The following is a 27,055-nucleotide window of genomic DNA, read 5'->3' on the forward strand; positions in this document are numbered from 1 at the left end:
CACCAGACCATTTTCTTAATTTCTAATTGGGCTCAATTATCTTGCAGTTCTCTGCTAGTTTTGCATAGTTGCACTACAAGAATAGATGAGTTGTGCAAATCTATGCAAAACTGATGGTGGCCTGCTTGCTCTCCACCTGTTTAGACTTTTGGTTTTGGGGGTGTCGCATCAAACACAATCTGTTTGCATAATGCCACATATAACGCTGTGTTTAAAAACCAGGAGTATTTGCCAGTTCTCGTCAAGTGACTGAGTTTCAGCAGTACTAAAGTGCTTATAGTGCAGGTAGTGTTTTTCTCCTATCTACTGCAATGTAAGCACTTGAAGTACTTCTAACTAACTGCATCTATGTGAAGTTTAAGGGTTTATAATCATGGAAAATCTGTTGATCATCACTCGGTCAGTTTTGCTGGTTTGCATTCAGCTTTAACTGATGTTCGCTGTGCAAATCCATGCAAAACTGACTAGGTTGATGAGCTGTTCTACCAAGTGGGTTTGCTTTTCACAAAGATTGCCATTTGCCACATGGTGGGTATTTTCACATACGTGGATGTGTATAATGTTTTGAATATTTGGAGATGTCCCTTCCTGTGTAGGTGGGGATTAGTTGCAATGCTGTGTACATCGAGGTATTGCACTTGTCCCGGCCTGTATAGGAACGAGGAGATGGAGTTGACCTGGATGATGACCCGACTGATGATTTAAAAAAACTGCTGCATGTGCTTTAATGTTCTGACCATTTTGATCTGTTACATTTGTGATAGTTGTGTTTTAAATTGGTTAACTGTAATGTTGCTTAAAATACATTAAATTTTCTATACTCTTCCCTGGATGGTTCAATGCAAATTTCATTTATTATTTTACAGGCATTAACATAAGTGTTAACACTAGTTTTCACCCTGAAGTTGACCTATGTCTCAGTTGGATTTTAAATGAAAGCTTTTGAAAAGGTTTTAAATCATGTTTGTACCTTGTAATGTCACACCTACGACACACTGGTTAAAATAAGTCGGGAAAGGGGAACAACGTGATGTAAACTGCTTTGGTAAACAAGGCTGCTTTACATCCAGTATCTTTTGATTCTCCACACTTAGACATCCTGATTAAACAATTTACTAATGTTATGGTTGTCATGTTGAGCATCTTTGCCACCACAATGAATTCATGTTTTCCAGTTGGGTTTATGTTATACATTTAAGCAATAGTGTAGTCTGCAATGAACAACAGAAGTTGACATTCAAGAGCAATACAGGGCCATGCTGAGGGAACTTATTAAAGCAGTCAATCATTCATTTTGCATATTATAGCAGACAATTGAAATGGCTTTTTTAAAACTAATTTGGTCAGTGTTTGAGCAGTGGTGCAGCTTTTTCCTTATTGTGTGTGTGTGTGTATAAATCAGAACAGCTTTTCGTTGTCATTGTACTTTTGGAAAACAATGAAATTAGGGGATGCTACATCTGTAAGGTGCCACCTGATAAAACCACATCCTCCATATACTGAACCTCACACTTATAAATAATAGACAGTAAATAAGTGTCAGGAAAAACAATTATGGTATATAAATCTTGCACTTTAGCTACAGTAATAAAGGATTCATCCTGTGTATCTGAATTTGGTCAAAATCTATTCCTGTGGGGGGAAAAATGTGTTTTAAGTCTGTATAAAATCAAAACAGCTCCTAAATTATGTCAGTCTTGGTGCAAGCTCTTCTCAAAGTTTGCTGGGATAAATTGAGGGAGAACAATAATTCCACATTTTTAGACATAAAAACGAGACAAACTCCTATTTTTGAACCATCTGTCTTACTAAATTAAATAAAATGATACATGGACATGCTTTAAGAGGCTTGTGGTTGTCACTAAGCAAATAATTTAAATGTGTTTGTGGATATAGTGCCTGTCAGGATACTCAGACACTACAGAGAACAAATTAAAAAAAGATTAAATAATAGGGTGAGAATTATTAAAAATCAGCGCAATAGGATGATAAAATAAAAATCAATTATAAATATAGAGTTATAAAAAATAAGATGTGATGAAAAAAAAGTTATATATTAGGCTATATGTTACAGAGTTTTAAAAAAAAAAGTTAGCCTATATAAAACGTCATAGAGTTAGTCAGGTGGCATTTAATTATCTTCACTTTGTTTGGCCCAGGTTTCCATAAAGGACATTGAAATGCCTTGTGCCGAACCACCCGTGAATAAACCCCATAAAAATACATATTAGCTACAAACCATTATTTATCAGAATCAATTATTATTATCATTGATCTAAATAATTGAAATCTAAATAAAAATAAAATCATTTATATAGGCGTGTGTTTTACAGAATAATCTCAGTCTAATTGTCCAAAAACCAAAACAAAAAAACCCCTCACAACAAAAAAATAAATAATTAAATAAAATCGGGTGATAAACTGAAGTCGGGTCCGGTCCACTAGATGGCGCTGTCAGGCCGCAGCTCGGCTGTGTATCCAGCAGTGGTGTTCAGGTAACGTTACGGTACCGCCTCTGCCGCCGGTCCAGCCAACATGGACAACATGCCGCTTTCAAACAGACTCGTCACACCGCTGCAACTTTCCCTCCGCGTGCGTGGACCGAGATGATCTGAAGCGTTTCCTCGACGTGACACACACACGCCACATGACCGACGCTGAATCCTAAAAACCCTGAGATGTGGACGGGACTCACCTGAGTGGACTAAAGGTTCAGAAGAAACCTCAACTTACAAACCAGCCTCTTTTACATTTTTATAAGTGGAGTATTTTTAACCCCGGGTTTCATTAAAATGGGTGTGCTGTGGACCAAGTACGTTTTCTTCCTGGCGTGTTGCTCTGGATTCACGTTTGGGAGTCCAAACAAATGCGACGAAGTGCGCAAAGTTTTCCAACTCAGGCAAATTGGACCAAATCAATTATTGCCTCTGAGCCCCAGACCAGGTATGTTGAGGGTAAAGCTTCAGCAGCAGTGTGTGTTAATGTCTATTTAGTTTCATACAGCTGAATCCTCATACATAAGTCAGTTATATCACATTTCTTTAAATCACTGGCACATTTTTCTCCATAACAACCAAAGCATCAACATGCCAACCATCACCTTCCTGTTGATCTCTCTGACTCCACTGTTGCCTTTTAACCTGTCATTTTCTGGCTTCTTGAAGCTCTCTTTGTAGTTACAGAACACACCTTTTTAAACACATTTCAGTGGCGTGTGTGCAGTCATGGTAATAATATAGACAGCAGAACATGAGAGCTTTAATCTGTTTAAATGTGCCTCTCTGTGAAATCAACATGTTTGGAGGAAATGCTGCAGACGTTCTTCATTAATCCACTTTAATTCATGTTTGGCAGTGTGTCAGGTTCATCATAAATGTTAGAATATTTAAAATAATCCTGATAATGTTCAACCCATCCTCAGGCACTTAATGCTTAGCAACAGGAGTATGTTTGGGGATAGATTTACCAAGTGTTTGCACAACAGAACAGCCACTTAAAGGTATCACTTATTGTTTACGTCACTGTATTATATGGGCTAGTTTAGAATATGCTGTATAATACAGTGTAGCTGCTGATAAGTGGCTTGCAGGGATAAACAGGAGCTACTTTTTGCCAAGTGAGGTAAACTGAGTTTCCTTAAACTTTCTGGACACCACCCACTGAAAGATTTTGGGTTGAATTCTGGGTGTGGGTATTTCATGTTGGCTTTCATTGACCGGGCAGTTTCCTGCTGCTGCTACTCTTGGAAAAGTAAATCTTGGTGTAAATGGTGTTGACGACCATCCTGCCACAAACTGCTCCCTACAAACTTCACTACCCCCTTTGCCTCTGTGAGGAATCTGATTACATTGACAGAAAACCCTCAAATGCCTCCTAAACCTCTAAATAACCCTCATAATGCCATCGCCACTCCTGAGCCCCTCAAATGAGCCAGTGTGGTTTTAAATCGCTGCTCTATTTCTTAGCCGAAAAGCACTTTCTCCGAGATAAATTGTGTGCAGTGGGTGACGATAAGCTCCTGATTCGGCCGCCCTGTAAAAACACCTGCTACTGTTTATAACTGCACCTCCGCTGACCTCTCTGGCAACCTCTCGCTAACCTCCAAGTCCAAATGCATGTCGAGACTGGTGAGACGTAAATATTTTCCTTGATGGATTCAGATTAATTCACATAAAAACATCAGATAGCGTAGTGGGAGATAACCAGAGGTATAGGCGATCCTGGTTAGAAGTTATCTATAATTGAATGTGGGCTTTTGAAAAATAACACTCAGAAATTCCAGGAATTTGAGAGAAAGCTGTCTCCATGTTTTCTAATAAAAGTTGCCAAACAGCCTTCAGTGTAGGTCAGAACACAGCAGAGTCAGAAGTCTATCACCTCGCTCTACAAAAGCTGCTTTTTGTGGAAATAGCTCTGGAAAACATTTAGGTTTTTTTTAAAAAAAAAAAAGAAGAAGAAGAAGAAGCAAGACCTCGGGCTCTTTCAAGCTGTCTTATCTGGGAGAGTTTAAATTCCTCCACGTGTGCCATCGCCTGCTCTGCTCCCTCCTCACTCTTCTCGGGAGCTGATAGTGTCTCTGGCAACAGCTCGGCACACTCTGCCTAGGCATGTCAGAGAGGCTTTTTTTTATCCATGTTTTGGGTCTCTTTTTAAGATGTTTTGATTGTCCCCTATGGGTGCAGATTGCTTACATTTGTTCATAGTGGAAAACCTGAGACATCACTTGGTGAGGCGATAATGCTTTTGAGTCCGATCTCCTTTGAGGATCTGTGTGTTTTGGTTTTCTTGCTCCACTAAAGCATTTGCTTCAAATACACAACTGTTGTATGAGCCCTTACCTTATGTTTAGGGATATCATTATTGTTTTAAAATGATTTGTATAGCCAGAATCAATTGCAGATGTGTCACACAATCAAGAACAATGTCTTGATCAACTAATGTTTTTAAAGAGTAGGCCTCAGATTTGCCATCATGGGCTTTTTATGCACATTGTACTTAGTTTATTTTTGCTTTTTGTGTGTCTGTTGGGTGAAATACATCCACATAGATTGTCAGTAAATCTTGTTCAGACGTTCATGGTCCCCAGACTAGGGCTGGGCAATATGAAGATATATATCGTTATCAAGATATATCAACATATCGTCTTAGATTTAGACTTTACAGGCAAATATAGAGAAATTAGCAGCAGAAAAGAAAGTCAACGAGGTAAGGAATAAAGTAACATAAGAAAAAATAAATAAATGATAAAATAAAATTGGTAATAAAGTAACATTATTGATGATTATTGACCAAAAATCTCATTGTTGTAATATTTTTGGAAAAACAAAGCAACAACAACAACAACAACAAAGAAGTCATTCCCACAACTGTTGTGTTGGATTGTGTCTCCGAGTCCGAGCATTGATGAAGTGCTTTGGAGCAGATTCAAAATACCGAGATACGTATCGTGTATCAATCAATCAATTCAATCAATCAATTTTATTTATAAAGCCCAATATCACAAATCACAATTTGCCTCACAAGGCTTTACAGCATACGACATCCCTCTGTCCTTATGACCCTCGCAGCGGATTAGGAAAAACTCCCCCAAAAAACCCCTTTAACGGGGAAAAAACGGTAGAAACCTCAGGAAGAGCAACTGAGGAGGGATCCCTCTTCCAGGACGGACAGACGTGCAATAGATGTTGTACAGAACAGATCAACATAATAAATTAACAGTAATCCGTATGACACAATGAGACAGAAAGAGAGACAGAGACAGAGAGATATATTGAGATATAAAAATATCGTGATGTAATTTTCAGGAGATATCGTCCAACCCTACCCCAGATTGACTATAATGATTGGGGTGATTGAAGTAGCGTCACACACTGATACAGTCATGCTGTGTTCCCTGAAGAAATTTCAGGACAGTATGACCATATGAAAAAATAGATACTGCTTATCCTTACTCATCACTTTTTAAGGTTTCGACTGAAATAACGCAGTACGACGTAGTATCTAAACTTCTCCAGTCAAACGATACCTGGATTCGATCCTTTTTGTACTGGGGTCTAGAAATAATGACCATTTGTAAGGGTTTTCTTGCAGCCAAACACTGCAAGTGTTCTTCGATTTAATGCCACATGATCGGCCCACTACCAGTTACAACCCATACAGTCTGTGGTCTGGTGGAGTTTGCAGTTCAACCTGCGGAGATGTCACCAAAACATTTGAAAGTATGGTTGTGCTATATGCCTTCTTTTCACATGATGTGTATCAAATGAAGTCCAAGGAAGTACTCTGTTGGTATCAGCATCACTTTAAGGCTACTGGTATTATAATTTTTTAAACAATATACCCAGCCCTAATGATAATCCTGTGACTTGTCCTCTTGTGCCACCAACAAGTTAGCTTTCATGGTCCTTAGTGAAATACTTCCATTGGACACACTGCATGACTTCACACTCTTAGTCTTGTTCTCTTGCTGATGAATGCTGCTAAAAGAAGCAGCTTGTCAGTCAGTTTATCATACAGAAGATAGTTAGACGCACTCACTTACTCATACTCACCTTCGGGCAGTTTAAGGTGTCAGATCCACCTGACTTGCCTGTGCTGTGGAATGTGTAAACGAAAGTGGAGCACCCAAAAGAGAGCATGCAAATCCCCAGCCCCAGTTTATGCCTGCCACGTATTACATTCAGGTCACAGAAGTAAGCATTCCTTTTTCTGAAAAATAAATACCTGCTGATGTTCAGGAGAAACAAAAATTGGCCTTGTAACACCATGTGCTTGTTCTCAAAGTATTTCCAAAATCCAAAAGATTTGGACTATTATGTTTCCTGCACAGCACAACGTTTAACCCATTTCCCATGTTTCTGAAGATAACAAAGATGGTAGCCATAAATGATACTGTAAGTGTCTTTCCTTAAAGGGGAAATGCGGCCATTTTCAAAATTTGTACATGTTCTTCCTATGGTCTGAGACAGTCCAACAATATTTGTGAACTGTAAACATGAACAACTCTTTCCAAAAGCAAAAAACAAGAGTGCTAAAACTCAAATTTGTGATGCTATATGGTATGAAGTCCAGAACTGCTCAGTAGAGTAGAATTTGAAAAGATATTACAGATCAGTGGTTCCCAACTGGTCCAGCCACAGGGTCCAGATTTCTCCTTAGCCATCAGTTTGAGGCCACACAGTTTAATAAATTCAGTGTCATACTTGTGTTTGGCCATGTTGTTAAGCTAGTATGCTGTCTCTATCAAATAGCTGTCCGTTAGTCACTCACTTTACAACAGAAAATGGCACTTCAAAATAAAAGCTCTGTGCTGGAATTTACTGTACTTAAAAGTAAAGTTTTTTTTTGTTTTTGTTTTTTACAAACTTGACATGTTTGTGAGTCACTTGTGGTCCATTCAGAATGGGCCTGCGACCCACCATTTGGGATCCACTGTTATAGATGACATTTAGAGTCCTCAGGGGAATGTTAGGAGTATATGGGTACACTTCTGTTTCACAGCTGGGAACACTACAATAGAATAAAGGTCATTTTGGGTATAAAAAAAGAAAACAAACATTGTGTGGGTCCACAAAATGAGTCGCACATCCGTTCTCTGTGGAGCAGCTCCAGACTTTATACTTATTGACATCCCAAGTTTGAGACTTCTCTGGTTTCTGGCCTTTAGAGAGAGTAGCTCATTTCACATGAACTTTTTTAGGCCATAGATTAAACATATTGGATTTCTTAGTTTAGGTGTTGTCCCCCTTTAATTTATTTAAGGTAAACCAAACATTTATTATCAGTTACATTTGACTATTGATGCAACTTAATTCATTCATTTTCCGTATCTGCTTATCCTGTTAGAAGTCACGGGTGTGCTGGAGCCTATCCCAGCTGACATTAGGCGAGAGGCGAGGTACACCCTGGACAGGTCACCAGACTATCACAGGGCTGACACATAGAGACAGACAGCCATTCACACTCACATTCACACCTACAGCCAATTTAGAGTCACCAATTAACCTAACCTGTCTCTGGACTGTTGGAGGAAACTTGAGTACCTGGAGAACATGCAAACTTAGTACACATAAGGGCTCCCCCATCCCGAGGTTTGAACCCTGGGCAAGAGGGTTCAAAGCAAGGACCCTCTTGCTGTGAGGTGACAATGCTAACCACTGCACCACCACGTTATTTTCTGTTTTCTAAGATTATCATGGGTTAATATTTCTCTTGCGTTGAACAAAAAGAGGAAAGACAGGTATGTCCTTTCCATCCAATCAGATTAGAAAATCAGAGCATGGAGTATTAATCAGTGAACTGAATACTATTAAATTAGTGGCTAACTAATAATTAATTAATTGGTTAAAATAATATTTCAGGAAAAAAAACATCAAAATTCTCTAATTCCAGCTGATTGAATGTGAATATTTTCTGGTTTCTTTACTCCTTTGTGACAGTAAATCAAATATTTTTAAGGTGTGGACAAAATAAGACATTTGAGGAGGTCAGGCTGGGCTTTGGGAGACAGTGTCTGACATTTTTCACCATTTCCTGACATTTTTTAGACCAAACTAATTGATTAGAGGAGAAAATAATCAACAACTGTTGACAATCCTGGCCCTCGGTCCGTAATGTTTTAAGATTCTAACATTTAATCTCATTGACTCTCAGGTTCAGACCTTCAGGTGTGCATGTCCAAGAACCTGACCTGCTGCACCAAAAAGATGGAGGAGAAGTACCAGGTGGCGGCCCGGAGAGACATCCAGAACCTCCTCCAGACGTCCAGCTCCAGCCTCAAGTTCCTCATCTCGCGCAATGTGGCTGCTTTTCAAGGTAAAGAGTTAACTGGCTTTGTGTGTTGTAAAGGTTAAACTTCATAAACGCGTTCTGAGATTAGAGTGCAAATGTTTACGTGGATAATTGTATGTGTGTAGCTGTTTGTGTGTGTTTCCCAGTCTGAGTACACATTTAGGAGTTAGGGTTTGTGTGGGTGTTGTAAAAACAGTGGATGAGTCACTGTGAGTGTGTGTGCGTGCAGTGAGGCTCCACTTCAGAGCAAACAGAGGAGGGTCTGTCCTCCTTCCAGATCCACCGCTACACTCTGATCTTGAGATTAGATAGGTTGGCTGTTCCTGTTGGAGACTCAGGAGGCCGTCTGTAAGGGTGAATGCCTGTCAGGGATGTGTACTGGAGCTTTTACTAATAGTTTCTCTTCCTGTGCAAGGTGTCCTGCTAGTCAGTATCCTGATAAGAATATCAGATCCTCATATTTAGAGCACTGGAATGCAGTTATCTCATCATAGACACATCGGAAACAGGCTGTTTCCAACCTTTTCTGTCATTGTTTCCCGTTCCTCTCCGTACCTTCATTCACCAGTGACTGACAGCTAACTTACAGGCAACAGCTTGCCTCTGTCTGTGCGTCTCCCTGCCCAGCGTGGGATGCTTCTCCCACTACAGCTGATGGCTGTCATATGACGGCTGAAACGAGTGGGCAACAAATACAGAGCTTATGACTCGAATGTACAGTCTCAGACATATCATTAAGCCAATTCTCTTTAACGATGTCTCTGGGTTTAAAGACGTGCTGTTATCCTCCCCCCTAAACTCAAAAGATTTATAGGAGAGTCTCAGCGTGATCACAGTGTTTTAGTTGAGGTTTGCAGGGGCAATGCCCTGTTTGTGTTTGTCAGATGTTTGTGTCTACTCGGGCTCTGAAGGTGAACTAAAATACTCAGCGTTTATGATGACGTTTATGAAGCATGCCATCTTAAAATACTGTTGGCTTAAATCATAGCTGCAAACAGACTTGTGAAAGATGTTGGAGAGCAGGGTGGCTTTTAGAGGATAAGGCTTGTGTTTCGTATCGTCAAATGTCACGGAAAACCAAAAAGTTCATCTCTCAATACGTTTTGACTTCTCTACCCTGTCTGTGGAACTCAGCCCCAAACTGAGGATGTAAATCTTTAAAATGGTCACGAATGTACTGTAACTTCTCAGAGCTTTTGGTTTTTAGCAAATTTGAGTAAATTTGTCTGGGACTATTTCCAGCAGCGGATTAACACACATTTAATGCTATGGTGAGTATTTACAGCAGCATGACAGTGTTTGTGGTAGTTCCTCAGAGTAACACGTCATCCAGTGAAACAGTGTAGACAATTGATGTGTTTTTATATAGTTTTTGGACAACAGTGGAGGACTATGGCCAGTGGTGTCCTCAAGGGTTGGCCGTGACCACCCTAATAAAATTGTTGCCAATGGACGCCAACTTTACTGTATTAAAGAGGCTGTGGTGCAATCATTTTTAAGCTACCACAAAAGTAGTGGTATCTTGTGAAACTAGACAACCTCAGGCATCCACTGTTACCAACCACGTCAGCATAGCTTGCTGGGAAGGAGGCTGACTAATGCCTCAATTTTGGGCTAAGTTTTGGCAAGGTAACAACTGGCATAGCCATTTTCAAAGGGGTCTCCTAGACTCTCACCTCAAGATATCCGAATGAAAATGAGTTCTATGGGTCCCCACGAGTCTCCTCTAAACTTACGTAATTTACTCCTTCAAATTAATGGTGCATATTTGTCTTTTTAAGGAAAAGGACAACCAACCTGTTTGAAGAAAAGTGAATCACCTAACACAGTGGTTCCCAACTGATGGGTCATGAGTCCATTCTGAATGGACCGCAAGTGACTCGCAAACGTGTCAAGTTTGTAAAAAAAACTCAGCGCTTTTATTTTGAAGTGCTGCTCCCTGCTCTAGAGTGAGTGACTAACGGACAGCTCCTTAACAGATACAGCAAACTAGCTGGATGACGTGGCTAAACGCAAGTATGATGCTGAATATATTAAACTGTGTGGACCTTGAACTAATGACAAAGGAGAAATCTGGACCCTGTGCCTGGACCAGTTGGGAACCACTTGCCTAACGTGTAGATACATCCATCCATTTTCATCAGCTCATCCAGGGCCCGGTCTCGGGGGCAGCAGGCCAAGCAAAGCACCCCAGATGTCCCTCTCCCCAGCAACGCTTTCCAGCTCCTCCTGGGGGACCCCAAGGCGCTCACAGGCCAGATGAGATATGTAATCCCTCCAGCGTATTCCTCCTACCAGTGGGAAGTGCCCAGAACACCTCTAACGGGAGGTGCCCAGGAGGCATCCTGATCAGATACCTGAACCACCTCAACTGACCCCTTTTGAGGCAAAGGAGCAGCATCTCTACTCTGAGCTCCCTCCAGATGTCTGAGCTCCTCACCTTATCTCTTAGACTGAACCCAGCCACCCTACTGAGGAAAGTCATTTCGGCAGCTTGTATTTGCGATTTCATTCTTTCGGTTGCTAAAACAGGACTGTTATGAACCTCAAAATGTTAACTGTACCAGTCTGTGCACATCAGACAATCAGTAATATAACTGTAAAATAAGAAACCAAAGTATTTCAGTATGGGATACCTTAACTTTCCATATAGCTTTCAACCAGCCTTTATACTTCAACAGCATAATCACATCTGAAATTAAGCTATGACTTTTGATTTTCATGTGCTACCCTGACATTTTCAGTCTCCCCAAATGGCCAGCACTTTAAAACGTTTCTGGGGACGCCACCAAGCTGAAGATTGAAATCGTTAAAAGGTCACAAATATTTAGTAACTTCTTCAAACATTTAGCTTTTAGCAGAAGTTCCTTTTAAACAGGAGTAAGGAGTATATTTGTTGGGGACTATTTCCTGTAGCGGAGTTACATGCATTTATTGCTGTAGTGAGTATTTACAGCAGCAGCACAGTTTGGATTGACTCAAATGAAGAAACATGTTGTCAAGCACCTTCAACAGTGTAGACCATTGATGCTGTTTTATATAGTTTTTGGACAACCTTGGAGGACTATGGTGCAGAAAAGTAAGTGACATCCGGCTTAGACTACACAGACAATATGAAGTGTTGGTTTAAGTCTTTTCAGTTTAAGTTGTTTCTTAAAGTTCCTTAAAGTTCTCGTCAAAGTCTTGGTACTGGCTGGTTTTGTTCGCACAGGGCAAGCCAGAAGAGGCTGCAGGAGCTGGTAGTCGTTTTCAAAATGAGCCGCACTCACATGGTTTCCTCTGTGGAATGGCAGCCAGTGTGCTCTCCTGCCAAACCAAACAGAGTTCCCTGTCAACATCGGCTCTCATCAGTCAACAAACATTGGCGGCTGCTTCCAACATCCAGGCTGCGTAATACAAGTGGCAACAGACGCTCAGCAATTTAGGTCTCATATTGGAGTCACAGCAGCAGCGTAACTGCTCTGAATGTTACATCTATTAAGTCATTATGTAGTGTTCCTAAGGCATTTTGTACTTTATTTAATTGCAGTCCAAACTCTGTAGACGGCTGCAAACTATTAGTTTCATTATTTGATTAACTGATGATTATTTTTTTGATTAAATGAATAATTTGGTCTTTAAAAGTTCATAAAATAGAGACAAATGCTACCATAGCCCAGGCTAGGATTTTCAGATTGCTTGTTTAGTTCAACCAGCAGTAAAACAATTTTAAAAGCTGACTTAAACAATTACTGGTTAATAAAAAATGTCAAATTTATATTGATTGATAGATTGTTTAAAGGTGCCCTGCATTTTTTTCTGTATGTAAATGTATTTTTACATTTAGTTTCCCACCAGAACCCACTGTGTGTACCAGTGGGGTCTAATAAGTAAGATGAGTGCATCTTCTTCTTCATAAAACATTTGCAAAGCTGATTTTAAATCCGGCGTTGTTTACATCCATGTTTGCTTGCTAGCAGATTTCTTCTTCACTGACTTTGTTGGCGCATTTCTTTGTTTGTTGACACATCACCACCACCAGCTGTCGACCAGGGGAACAGTGTATCCAAACAAATCCTCCCCTGAAAGTTATGGGATCATGTACATATAAATATTATGACATAGTTAGTAAAAAGTAGTTTAAATTCATCATAACTTAAATCAAATTACACATAACAAAAATGCGCACTGCAAACATAACTTTTCCTCTCCACCTGCTCTGTGTTGTTTGTCTTGTTATTGAAGTAAATCTGTGCTGGTGAAAGCTAATGCTTGTTCAAATGTTGATGCAGACTTTTTGACTCACAGTCTACAATATCTGTTTACACACACACACACACACACACAACCAGAGGCAGAGAGAAAGAGCCACCCACGTGGCATTGTTCTATTTGACCGTGGAGGTTTTTAAGAGCCTTTGTCACATGGAGAAAAACTAACTGTGGCACCATATGTATGGGAAGCACGGAGGGACAGAAATGTCTGGCAGATTCTTAGATCTTAACAGAGTGGGGGGAAAAAGAGCTGTTTGCTGCTCATGTGCAGACATAAAAGAAACACAAGTCAAGCATTTAATCCGTCTTTCCTATCCAGGGAGTGCTCAATGATGCTGAATTAATATGAGTGAATTGTTTGTTATTCATCTTGTGTGACTGCGAGTTTTGTTTTGGGTGTTTTCAGATTATAATGGAAGTGGAAACGGGCCAACAACTTCACAGATCGTTTTGAAATTGAAATAAAATTTTTACGTCGATTGGCTGCCCCCAGCAGCATCGCTGTTCGGCTTCATCATAAACACTTTTGTGGAGTACAGGAAGAAATATCTCTCTCTGAGGAGCTGGGTGGGTCGGGGTTTGACAGAAAAACAAGGCCCTTAGTTTTATTCCCTGAATGATTGGCAGCCTGCGCTGTAATTTGAGAGACAACAGAGAACAAGCAGAGTGTATAATGCATTACAACCACAGACAGGAAGAAGGACGAGTTAAAAGGGGGCAGGCTAATGTGGTCATTTGTTTTGTGCAAAGCCTTCAATTAGGCATCTTTATATGATGCAGCTGAAGGCAGAGAGGGGATGAAGAAATTAGAGGAATGTAGATGGATAACGGTCTGAAACACTCAGGAGACACTGAGAAATAACACGAACCAATAAAATGCTATTTAAAATGTTTTTTCCTGGGGGACCCGATGTTTTTCTGCTCGTAATGGGCCACGGTTATAAAAAATCTTCAAGGGCATATTTAGAAAAAAGCGCTCAATACTTGAACATAATGAGTAACACAAATAAAGTGAAAACAAGCGCTTGAGCTGTTAATTATGAGTAGAGCTTCAAAGCTCAGTAATGGCTCATTACATTTTTCTCTTTTCTTCAGAGAAGTGTGCCTCGGCATTTGAATGTCTCGTCCTGAAATGAACCTGACTGCTGCCTTTCAAGTCATTTCACAGCCAAAAGATAGCTGAGCAACTGGGGAGACAGAAAATAGAAAGAATAAAGACGAAGTTGATGGCATACTGTCAAGCAGACGGCCTTTGAGCTTTCCAGTGCATAACTTTTTTTCTCCCCCGACTTGCTCCCGGTCTGTCAGTAAGTCTCTCAGGACTGCATGTTTTCATTCACCGGTTGTGCGGTTTCTGCACGTCGTCTGCCAATGCACAAATATGCAGCCTGCTGAGCGGGGCTTCAGGGGAGATCTTTTTTCGCCCTGTGCAGGTTTGTCTTACATCCATGGCAACCAACCTGTGCAATCCCAGCGCCCCGTGGGGCAGGAGTCAATAAAAACTCAGAAAGAGAGCCCACTATGAATCAGCTGTTGAGATGCCTGAGAGACCATCTGAGGAGGGGTGCTCAAATCTAGCAAAACGGTCTGAGATCACCACATCAAAGGAATGCCCTCCTCTGAGACCTGCTTTGATTTGAGGAATTATTAAAGCAGTGTATTGCCTTGTGCTGACTGCACAACTGAAGGATACTCCAGCTTCTGTAAATAATAAAATAAGTGTCCTCCCTTGTGTGATGTAAAAAGGGAAGGGTTTTGTTGTAGAAGAAGAGTGGGGGTTTTGGGTTTTGAACTTTAAACATTGCATGGATGGTTTTACATTTGCATTTGCAATAGTGAAAGTTTATTTTAGGAAACATATTTACTTTGTAGCAGACTTAGATGAGCAATGAAACTACTCTCATACCTGTCTGTGAAATATATGGCTTAATTCAGCAGCCAGCTAGCTTAGATTAGCATAAAACTAGGGGAAACTGCTTGCCTTGTTCTGTCCAAAGCTAACAATATCCACAGCACCTCTAAAGCTCAAACAAATAAGCATATTTTCCAAAATATTACTTTGAAAGAATCATTTGACACATTGGGAGATGAGATGATGGGAACATTAATTCCACTCTATCTGTGTCTATTGCTGTGGGTGTGTAAAGACTTGGATACAACATTGGAGGCGGGACCTTGTTAATTTCTGTGAAAGCTGCTCAGTGGCGCATGAAGCCAAAAATATTTACCTGCTTCAAATCAGGTTTAGTGCTCTGCTACTTGAATGGGGATAAAATTATTTGATCTTGTGGCTCTTCTACACTTTCCAAATGTTTGCCGGGTTGTGAGGCTCAATAATTGGATTCACTGATTTTCACATGTCTCTTTCTCAATGTAGATCGATGGGGAAAAGTAGTTTTGGACCCAATGGCATCACGTGATGGATTCAGAAGTTGTAATTCCGCTGTTTGGCCACTATGAAAATTGGCTTCAAAGCCTGGTGCACCTCAGGAGGGCCTGGGACCAGTAGCACAAAACCCCTGAAGTTATGATTTTCCTCAAAGTCCTAGTTAAGGTTTCCTCAAAAGAAAACCAGTTGCACAAAATACCCTTAAGGGCCGTTTCATAGTCGATGCAAAGGCACGCAGACGTGAACGCATTGGGACGCATCGAGACGCATTGGCCTCTATGATGCTTCCCTGCGTCTCAAAATGTCTTGTCCATTTTTTTGATATGCGACGCGTGTAATACCATGCGTTGCCAGCGGGGCTGATAATGCAAGCGATTTACTTGAAATTAACCACTTTTTGTTATTCACAGAAGAACTTTGCGAACTCGTACGGGCACACCCCCATTTATATGACAGTTCTAGTGCCCTGCCCTCTAATAAAATAGCAGTACTAACTAGCTACAGCAGTACTAGCTTGCTGGAATGTACCGGTGACTCTGCTACCCCCTATTGCGCGAGCAATGTATTGCATTTCAGTTGTCGCCTGCGTCGCTTGCGTTCAATGTGTTGACTATGAAAGGAAGTGTGTTGCTTGCGTTGCTTGCGTTGCTTGCGTCGACTATGAAACGGCCCTATGTCTAAGGTTTCTATGGTTTTCTCCTTGTCTCTGCCTTATACTTAAGGAATCCTTAGACTGTTGCACAAAAGACCTTAGCAACCAAAGCAAAGTAAAATAAAACTTAAGGTACAATATTACTTTGTAGTATTTGCTTTCTGTGATTGTATTCCTCCTTATAATTTTTTCCTCCTCTGACCAATATGATTTTCTTGTCTTCTTTGCCATTTTTTCGAGATCTAACTATGAGCCAACTTTGTGAGACAATAACAGGCATCACAGGCGTGAGTCCAAGCAAACAAACAATCTCCATGGAAACTTTTACTGGGTTTTACAGGGAGTTAAGTGCTGTAAGTATTTCACTCTGTGTGCACTGACTTCCTGTAGTCTTTCAGAGAGGGAACCAGTCATTTTTACATTCCTGTTTATGGAATAAACACGAGAGACAATGACTTCATTCCTAAGGACAGAGGGATGTCGTATGCTGTAAAGCCCTGTGAGGCAAATTGTGATTTGTGATATTGGGCTTTATAAATAAAATTGAATTGAATTGAATTCATTTGTGATATTTAGAGGTGTTTGAGAGCATATTTTGTTTTATCTTTGAACAGAGCCAGTCTGGCTGTTTCCACATTCATGCTAAGTTAAGATAACCGTCTCCTGTTTAGCTCCATGCATACTTTATCCTTCAGGGATTTATACTTCGGGATTTATCCTGGTGTCGTATGAGCAGAGGAAATCTCAGCTTGTTGCTATGCTAATTTATACCATGCAAAATGCAATAGGCTTGTGCTAATAACATTAGCATGTTATATTTGTTTGGAAAACATGTTTAGTAGAAGACAGTTGTTTTGTCAGTGAGTTGTAATGGAGCCAAATTTTGTAACATTATCTTTGTTAAATGTTGCTGTGTCCTCGGTTTCACATGAGAAGAGGAAAGGTCCGCTAGCCACTAGGCTAATTTATACAATGTAAAATGCCATAGGCATGTGCTAACAACATTAGCATGTTGTATTAGTGGGGAAATTGTGTCCAAATAAAGACAAGTGTTTGTCTGTGAATGCTGCGACTTTTAGTGAAGCTGATTTGTGTACTTGTGTTTGAAACTGTCTCTATTAAGCCATGCTTAATGTGTGATTTGTGTGTGTTTTGAGTCAACTAAACTTTACAGCACTTCACAGAAACCCCTCTGCCCACTAGTGTTTTGGAGGTGTAACTGCATTGTGACACAGACACATCGCAGTTACACCTCCAAAACACTAGTGGGTTGTGACACAGACACATCACCACACAAGTATAAATGCTCACAACGGCAGAGGCCACGTGTCTAGGCTACGGCATAGGGTCTGCTGCACAAGTGTAAATCCCCCTTAAGACTTTAGTGTTTTCTTCTCTTCTGACTCTTGACAAGAAAGCAAATCAGTGTGTTTCTGAAAATGTTGAACTATTCCTTTAGAACCTATGACCCTTTTACATAGAGATCACAGTACAGTGCAGCTACAGAACCAAATGAAGGGGGCATCATTTTGCTCCAGGCTTTGCGGGCATGACATGTAGCACAACAGCGTTGGCCTCCAGTGTGACAGAAGACATAACTTGTCAGCAGTGCTTTCTAAACTACAACAGTGGCGTTAACGTATCAACAACAATCATTACCGTCCCTGATATGTGGTGGCTGATCTCGTCCTCTGCTCGGAGGGTAAAGAGCTTCCGAATCTCATTGTTTTTGCAGTTTTTATGGACATTTGTAGCCACTGTTGTTCTTTGACTAAGCCGCTAACTGCTAACAGCTACTTTTTAAAAACGTCACACCAGTGCTGCCCATGATCTTGCAGCTGTCCAGTTTATACAGACATGATGTGATATTCCCACCTTGAACAGGCGGTGTAAAAGGGGTTAGTAATACCTCCACATTATCAGTATTTCATAAGAACAAAGGCAAAGATTTTGAGGAAATACAATGATAGACAGGAGGTAGTAGTCTGAAATGTGTTTTAGTAGCCCATAATTCATTTTAAAGCCTCCACCATTATTACATGACCACTCAATGAGTTGTGCTGTTATAAATTTTAATGCCGCTCCTACTTGAACGTCTGTGGCAAGAAGCTGTTAGGACCATTAACACTCTGTGGGTTGTGGTCTTCATTCCAGTCAACGTGTCATTTTGGTTTCTAGCCTGGGAATTAAAAAGGAAGTTGTAGTCAACACAAGACACGAGAATCCACCAGACACAGTTGTCAGCCTTTGCTTTTATATTTGCTCTGCTTCTAATTGTGTGCTACTGTTTTGTCAGGAACACAAGTGGTGCAGATGAATGTAAGATCAAACAGTCAGGGCTTAGTGCTGGCGTCGTTGAAGTGGAAAGCTAGCCTGTTGTGCTCAGGACCTGCTATTTGCACTCATAAATGCTAATTGTGTTTCTGTTTACCAGCTTTTAAAGGATCCACTGCCCATCATTTGCTCTTTGAATTGAAAAAGGAACATAGTTGAATGGCAGTGGCCCCACAACTTGACTGAGTGCAGACCACAATCAGCCGTCAAATTACAGCAGCACACTCTGTGCCAAACAAGAAGGTCTCAGTAGGAGGGGAGTAAAGTTGTTTTGATTGCTGCTGATTAGACAGATGATGTTTTAAATTTTTTTTTTTTTTTTTGTGGCAGAGTTTCTATTGTCAGTGCATAAATTGTGGTTGTGACACTCAGTTGGCTAACGCCCGTACCATATAGCCGCAACATCCTGGGCTTGTATCCTGTAAAAGAATATTTTTAATTTGATTGGAAAAAAAGAGAGAATTCATGCAGCAGACGGTCAAACTTAACTTCAACTCTGACCTCCAAACATGCTGACTCCTGAGGAATTAAAGGAGCAGTGTGTAGGATTCCGTGAGAGGATTGTAGATTGCAACTTGCTGAAACTTCTCCCATGTGCCAAATGTGAACTCCCAGTTAGGATTCCTTCAGTGTTCATTGCTCAGGCAGTTTTAATGGGAGCTGAATTATCCACAGAAGTTTCTTTCTCTCCAAAACAAACAGACCAGGTGATTTAAACCAGTGAAAAAACTCTTAATGTTTTCTGACACTCTCGTCACAAAGAGGGGGTGAACTATGATGACTGATGCGAAAACACAAATGGCCCTTTCTAGAACTAGTGCTTGGTTTGTCCGTTCTGCACTGCAGTAAAAACATGATGGCGCCAGCGGACCATGGCAGACCCCGTAGAGAAGGACTTGCTCCCTATGTAGATAAATGGCTCATTCTAAAACCCAGTTCAGATCAATGATTCACGACGTGACAAAACTGTTTTAAAACATTGCAGAGAAAAGTTGCAACGGTGTGAGGCCGGTCTGAGCTCGACTCAAGCCGGCTGATGCTGTCACCTGCAGCATCAACTGGTTTTAGAACATATGGCTGGTTAGACTCACAAGTCAGTCTTTAGACGCTTTGCTTAACTAAAGACTGATGACTTTCTCCCTGATTTTGTGTTTAGATGGGCGGATACAATTTCAGAGTTTGAAAAAACTCCCTACGTTGCAGAACCAATAGTAAATCTGCAGGGTGGTCCTTCGGTGGCTCGCTGAACTCTTGTGCTTGTAAACATAGTCCCACTAGAAACACGTGTAGCGGTACAAAATGGCTCAGCCGTGCTCGCAGAAAACGCAGTCAAAGTTCAGTGGATGTTTGTCGCGTTTGCGGCGACACATTCTCGCCAACTAAAAGAAACAAATGTAATCTTTTACAAGGCCATGACTCATCCGTCCGGCCAGACTATAACGTTAGAGGGAATTGCCTTGTTGTTTACAAATACTTCCGGGTAGAAAACCAGCAGAGCTTTTAGCTATATAGCCTATATATCACATTTTTCACATCACTGTATCACCGTTTGGACTAATCTGATGTTTGTAAAGTCTATAAACACAATGATTGAACAAACATTACTATTTCTGTGTGCATGTTTAGCTGGGCTAACCGTTAGCTGTTAGCCCTGTTAGCTGTTAGCGGTGTCTGTAATAGGTAATAACTCATTAAACGGTCCGTGAAAAAAATATCTTTTCCAGCGGATATCTTAGTTACAACATGATTGAGCTAGCAAAGCAGTTTTGTGTTGCTATGTGTGGTATTTATTCAGTTTTGGGAAATCACGATGTCTAGAAAGCATCAGTGGCTGCAGCTGACAGGGACAGCTAACAGCAGCAGCAAAGCTAACATCAGGACGTCATCTGTTAAAAGCCTCCCGTTGTCGGATACGACATGAAACTACTCCAGTTAGCTCAATAATGTTGTAACTAAGACATCCGCTAGAGTTAAATCTCTCGGCATCCATTTTCAAGCTTTCTGTGTGTTTGTTTCCTTGCGGACAAGAAAAGGAGGAGTGCACATTTCCGAGAAGGCGTGTCCTTTTCAAAAATGCAAGAGGCGTTGCTTTGTTGCCGGCCGTTTTCGCCGGTGTGTTAAACACACTTTAGAAAGGAGTGTCCCCAGACTATCAGAAGGCGGAGATCTCTGATTGTCTGGTGGCGAGACTAATGGCTGGTCACCTGTTTCTACAGCTGACCGGCTTGTGATGAAGTCCGCTGGTCAAGTCAAAAATGACCGCAGATGGCAGGTGCTCCGTCCCCGCTGAGCCCTCTGTGTCCGTCCTTATGGTGTGCCAGCGCTGGACAGTGGGTCGCTGTATGTGCTTATGCTTGCTTACTAACTTTGGAAGATGTGTAGTGACAGTGTGTAGTGTGGTACAGTTCGACTGAACTTCTTCAACTTGCTGTTTCCAGCATAGAGCTAACCAAACCAGAGCTAAAAGCAGTGTTAAATGTTATTTAGTCTGAACGCTGCTTGAGCTGGGTAACAAATTTTGTTCCCGCATGTTCTTTAACATGTTTGAATGATAATAAATTGAACCTTGTGAAGATGTGAGTCTCCTCCTCTTCCTTATGGTCAGACTTTGGGATGATCTCAGTATCCAGGGTGTTACTAACACCACGCGACTTCTCAAACTTCACCAGGTTCTCCAACTACACATCGATCGTACTTATAGTGGCACCCAGGTGTTCAAATCACCAAATTTGAAGATACACGTTTGTCTTTGGACAGTAACTTATTGTTTGTTGACATAATCCACATTAAAATCTGAATGAATCCTGGAGAGCTGCCTGTAGCTGAGATGAACTGTTTGAGTGTGAAGCATTAATATGGTGCATTATTTACATTACTAGTGAATCTTTTTTTATTATTAACAAACTGACTTTCTGATCTGATGTTCTTTTGTTTACGCTCTACCTCACGCATGTTGTGTGTTGTTGAAACACTAATTATGAGTCTATAAGCCTTGCTGGTCGCCCCTAGAGGCAAAGCCGCTGTGCAGGCCCTCTGAGGGCTCCCAAGGCTCTGTACCCATTAAATGCAAATTTGATTGGGCCTTAAAGCAGGTCCTGCATTATTAGCTGTCTTGTAAAAAGGCCTGTGTCAAAAAAAAATGTAAATGTTGAGTATTATTAAGTACATTTTTGTTTAATTTAAACAACTGATCTTGGTGTCTTGAGAGCCCCGAGCTCTTGCTGAAAAACATAAAAACAATGAAAACAGAACTTAGTTGTTATCAAGAGCTCAGTTAAAGTTGAAATCCACACTAGTTCTTTTGTCTTTTTTGTTGATTAGGTGAAATTATTTCACCTTTATGAGTGAGGGTAGCATGGAGCCTGAGATGGATCGGCGGTTTGGTGCAGCTTCTGCAGTGATGCAGGCGCTGGACCGTTGTGATGAAGAGGGAGCTAAGCCGGAAGGCAAACCTTTCACTTCACTGGTCCATCTACGTCCCAACTCTCACCTATGGTCATGAGCTCTGGGTAGTGACCGAAAGAATGAGATCACTGATACAAGCAGTCGAAATGAGTTTCCTCTGTGGGGTGGCTGGACATCCGGAGGGAGCTCGGAGTAGTAGGTGGTTCGGGCATCTGATCAGAATGTCTCCTGCTGGAGGTGTTTTGGGCACGTCCCACTGGTAGGAGGCCCCAGGGCAGACCCAGAGCATGCTTGAGGGATTACATATCTCATCTGGCCTGCGAACGCCTTGGGGTCCCCAGGAGGAGCTGGAAAGCTCTTCCGGGGAGAGGGACATCTGGGGTGCTTTGCTTGGCCTGCTGTCCCCGCGACCCGGCCCCGGATAAGCAGATGAAAATGGATGAATGGTTGGAGGATGAAATTAATGGGTGACACACTGATGGCAGTGCAGTTATTGTGGTTGGAGATGTTTTCTGTAATCTGATATGTAGAAGTAAAAATCAAATTTGTGAGGTTGTACTCGTCTAGTTAACAACGGCATAATCGTGTAACTGCATCAGTGAAAATGTAAATGAATTATTTGTATGCTAAATGGTTCTTTCTGTAATCTGCGTAGTGGGAGCTCTGGCCTATTAACTCAAGATATGAAAGATATTTTGGATTGTCTCATTCGACTAATTTCCACTGTTGACTAGTTGCCTCAGAAGTCTAAACACACTCCCTCTGTATATTTATTATTCTAGTGTGATTACCAGGCTGCTCCTCAGGGGATATTGTGCACGTAGTTGTTCTAAAAGCAGAGCTGCAGCAGCCACCACACTTACCTAACTGCTCCTTTACAATCCACATCTCTCCAAGAATTTCAAGTTCAAAACAGTAATTTCTTACCAAGGACAGATATTGTGCTGTGACCAGCCCTGAGCAGCACTGCATCACTGACTACAGTAACACAGTGTTCCCTTCCAGTAAAGTTTCTATGTTGGTCACAAATTGGCTGCTCGCCTCAGTCAGGGAAAATATGCTGCTTTTTATAGGACTCTGCATTTTAGGATCTTTTGTCTTGAAAATGAACATTCCTTGTGTTACATTTCCCCTCCAGAAACACCAGGCTATCTCACACAGAAGCTGCTTTTTGTTTTATCATGACTGAAATTATGTTAATGGTTATGAAAAAAACATGACGCCACAATGCAGGAGGTGTGAGATAAAATCAGTTTTACATTTTGAATGGTTGTGAGCGGCATAGTAAGCATACCGTTTAACAGTTGCTGTAAAACAACAGTTGTTATTTCTTGGAGCTCCAGAGTACCATGTTAGTGACATATTTGTAGATCTTTTAAAGCTTTTTTAGCCACGCTAACAGCAGGGTTGTGTGGATGCCAATGTCTGTCTGTCAGTGAGTCATTTAGTCCTCTAGTTAAATATCTTAACAACTACTGGATGGATTGCCATGAAAAGTAGTACATACTAGTGTTGCACCTTGAAAAATATCAATATTCTACACCAAAAATTGAGAACAGCAGAATGGCTGTAGTGAAGACTAACAAAAAACTTTTTTACAATAATGAAAACAAGATATTTCTTGCAGTAGAACACATGTTTAAAAGCCTCTGAGATTGTCAAGTTAAAAGAAACAAAACAAAAATGTGCTGCCAAAGCCTACATTCAACCGTAGGAAATGAGATGTGTGACGCAAGGACAGCACTGTGAGTGACAGGAGGTGGGGCTATGGGGGCACTGCAGCTGTGTGTGTAGGTCAACTCACTGTTGGAGAGAAGAGAAAGAAGTAGTATTGATAGTATCAGTACTGCAGAAAATGAGTATTTCAAATATTTAGAATCAATATAAATCTACAACACTAGCACATTAATGGTCCACAGAGGATGAATCCTAATGACTGTTGATTCCCTGACTTTTCCATAGTGCCACCAGCAGGTCAAAGTTTTCATGTATCCTGCGAAATATCTCAACATCTACTGGATGGATTTGTACAAAAGTTATGCAGACATTTATAGCCTCTAGATCAGTGGTTCACAACTGGTGGGTCGTGGTCTAAAAGTGGGTCACGAGTCCATTCTGAATAGACCGCAAGTGACTCGCAAAAGTGTCAAGTTTGTAAAAAGCACACTTTATTTAGAAGAACAGTGAATGTCCAGCACAGAGCTTTTATTTGAAGTGCTGTAGAGTGAGTAAATAACCGACAGCTACTTAACTCAACAACATGGAGCTGAATGTAATAAACTCTGTGGACCTTGAACTACTGACTAAGGAGAAATCTAGACCTTGTGGCTGGACCAGTTGGGAATCGCTGCTCTAGATGACAAATTACGTTGTTGATCTCCTGACTTTTCCTTTAGCGCCACCATGAGGCTGATATTTGTGGTTTTGAGTGAAATGTCTTGTGGTGTTCTCAATGGATTGCCATGACATTTATGTTCCCCTACAGATGAATTGAAGTGACTTTGGTGATCCCTTAAATTTTAACGTAGCACCACCCTCTGGTCAATGTTTTAGCTTTTCCAGTACCTTGGTTTATTACCAAATACCTGCAAAACTTAGATTAAACTAGAGATTAGTGCTAATTAGCAAATCATGCTCAAGTCAAGCTGACCATGGTTAAAATTAAACCTGCTAAACATAAGCATGTTAGCATTTTTTATTGTGAGCATCAAAGCTGATTTCGTCATCTAGCCCTGTGCCTACATACAGCCTCTCAGGGCAACGTATCTTCATAAGATGGTTGGTGTTATCCTACGAATTAGCACCCCACGAATGATGTTACGTCCTTGACATAAGGTTACATAATCAACGTAAAGTGGTTAGCTTTAGGAAAAGAAGCATGGTGAGGATGTACCTTAAAATGACTCAAACTTCACTCAAAACTCACACAGTTCCAAAAATGCGTCTTCTGGCGAAAGTACAGAGGAAAGTCTGTGGTTTTACGACCCATCCATTGCCCCAACCTGCTTCCTTACAAGACCGCTTGGGACTGCTTCCCTGTTTACCCTGGCAAATGGTCACGTGAACTCAGACTTCCAAAATATGTGGGTTATGCATGAAGTGCTGACTCCCACTTACATGGACTTTTTACGAATAAAGGTGCATACTTCTCATAAGAAAATGTATGAACAGCTTGCACAGGGTCACTAGCACAGCTGCAGACTCTTGGCCTTGTTTTGTCATAACACTAGCAAACTATTGGTCCCTCCATATATACTCTTATTAGTTTTTGTGAGTGTATCTTGTTTATGGGAAGAATGAAGGATGGGAAGGATTGACTTTAAGTATAAACACTGATTCCAACAGCGACCAAGCATTCAGACCTTCCAAGATGAATGTGTGATAAATATGTGCATAAAGTGAATATAGTGAATGGTGGCTGGATCTGTTTGAAGATTTCATATGTTGATTCCCACAGCTGGTCTTGAAATCCTCTCTAACCTGCTCTCTGCCCCTTTGTGTGGGACCTTTCATTTAGCAGACTCTTTGTCCAGCGGGTCTACAGCCGTGCCTTCTTTGTTGCCACTCTTACTAGAGGAGTGTGTGTGTGTGTGTGTGTGTGTGTGTGCCAGCCAGCGCAGGGGCCTCTCCTCGAGATTTCCACAGAATTTGGGGCTTGGCTTTGTGATTCAAGGCTGGACAGTTGATCCAGGGGAGGACAGAGAGTGAAAAAGAATGCGAAGAAGAAGAAGAATGAGCGACTGATGGAGAGAAAGTTGGGAGGATGCCAGATTCTATTGAAAGTCTTTGCACAGTGTTTGAAGTCAGAGGATGAGGATTTAGAGGGAAGCAGGATTATTCAGAGTCAATACCCTTCAACAATCCAAGCGTTTTGGGCTGCTGCAAAGAAACGACGTAGTCCAACTAACCATGGCTGTTTTTCCCTCTGTCTCCTGTTGCAGCTCCTGTGTCAGACGTGCTGGTTAGCGTAATCCTACCAAACTGTTACCATTCTCTTTGTATGCACAGGGATAGTTTATCATTTTAGGGAATATGCTTATTTGTTTTCTGGCAGAGAGTTAGATATAAAAGTGGTATCAATCTTCTCATCTGTCATTTAAATATGAAGCTAATAGTTTAGCTGAGCACAAAGACTGGAAACGGGAGGAGTCTGGCTCTGGTCTAGTCTGGCTCTGTCAAGGGTGTGGACTACTAGTGCCTCTAAAGCTCTTTAATAGGCATGCTATATCTTCTCTGTTTAATCCATACAAAAACGGAAGTGTAAAAACAACAACGCACGGTTTTTCAGGGGTTATGTGCCGGACTCTTTCTTTTCTGTAACTTGCTGGAGTCCCCACTGGTTTCCTGGCCACTGTTCAAAGCCAAGAAACAGTCCGGCACATGACCTACCATTCTTTTCCACATTGTCTTTTTTACGGATTAAACAGCAAAGTAACCCTTTAAAACACAATATAAAAAGTTACTGTGTTTTAAAGGGTTACTTTGCTGATATTTAACCAGATCTGTGTCATTTGTGTGGGGAGTATGTGCAGATGAAAGGTGTTAAGGCATCCCTGCGCCACCACCTACCTGCCCGTCTGCCAGCCAAAATCCAGTGGATGATGTGAAATGATGCGTTTACGTAATTCAGTGGAATTTTGCTAACGTCACGGACGTGGTCAATCGATGAACACCTTTCATCTGCACATACTCCTCACACTGTGGTGACACAAACCTGGTTGAAAATCAACATCTCATTAAAAGGGGAAGTTAGATATTTTTCAACCTTGACCCTATTTTTTCACGTTTTGTGTCTAAGCTGCAAATGGGAACAACAATTTCTGAAACTGGTCTGGTATTGAGCAACACAGCTGTAGTCAGCAGCAGTGAAACAGCCTGTGATGTAACCATTCAGGGCACGTTTTCCCTTCCATGTACGTCCACTGACAATGCTTAGATTACTATTACAAGTGTCTGACAACATTATGGAAATGAACACTACAGAGGTAGACATTTTTGTTAAAGAAAAAGACCAAATCCACCAGACTCCATTTAAATAAACGTTAATTTTACCATCTTTCAGAGTCGACAGAGACAAATTTAAACTCACAAAAAACTGTCTTGGTTTGTCTTCCCACTGTTCCAACAATCACTAACTCTGATTTGGTTGAAATAAACCGTTAATCCACCCAGTTAGATGAGAAAATATGCTGACTCTATTCACAGTAATATTAATGGTTATTTAGAAAGTCT

At 41.1% G+C, this 27,055-nt stretch overlaps 1 protein-coding gene across 1 annotated transcript in view; it reads left to right on the forward strand.

Annotated features, from left to right (window-relative positions):
* Nucleotides 1-2,412: 2,412 nt before the first annotated feature.
* gpc5a (glypican 5a) overlaps nt 2,413-27,055 on the forward strand; it is a 224,608-nt gene continuing 199,965 nt past the window's right edge. Inside the window, exons 1-2 of the mRNA XM_033630652.2 lie at nt 2,413-2,943; nt 8,653-8,814. Of these exons, the coding sequence (XP_033486543.2) occupies nt 2,793-2,943; nt 8,653-8,814 (313 nt within the window). The 5' untranslated portion in view covers nt 2,413-2,792. The remainder of the gene's footprint in view (nt 2,944-8,652; nt 8,815-27,055) is intronic.

The sequence above is a fragment of the Epinephelus lanceolatus genome, chromosome 2 (assembly GCF_041903045.1).
Source record: "Epinephelus lanceolatus isolate andai-2023 chromosome 2, ASM4190304v1, whole genome shotgun sequence".
Taxonomy (NCBI): domain Eukaryota; kingdom Metazoa; phylum Chordata; class Actinopteri; order Perciformes; family Serranidae; genus Epinephelus; species Epinephelus lanceolatus.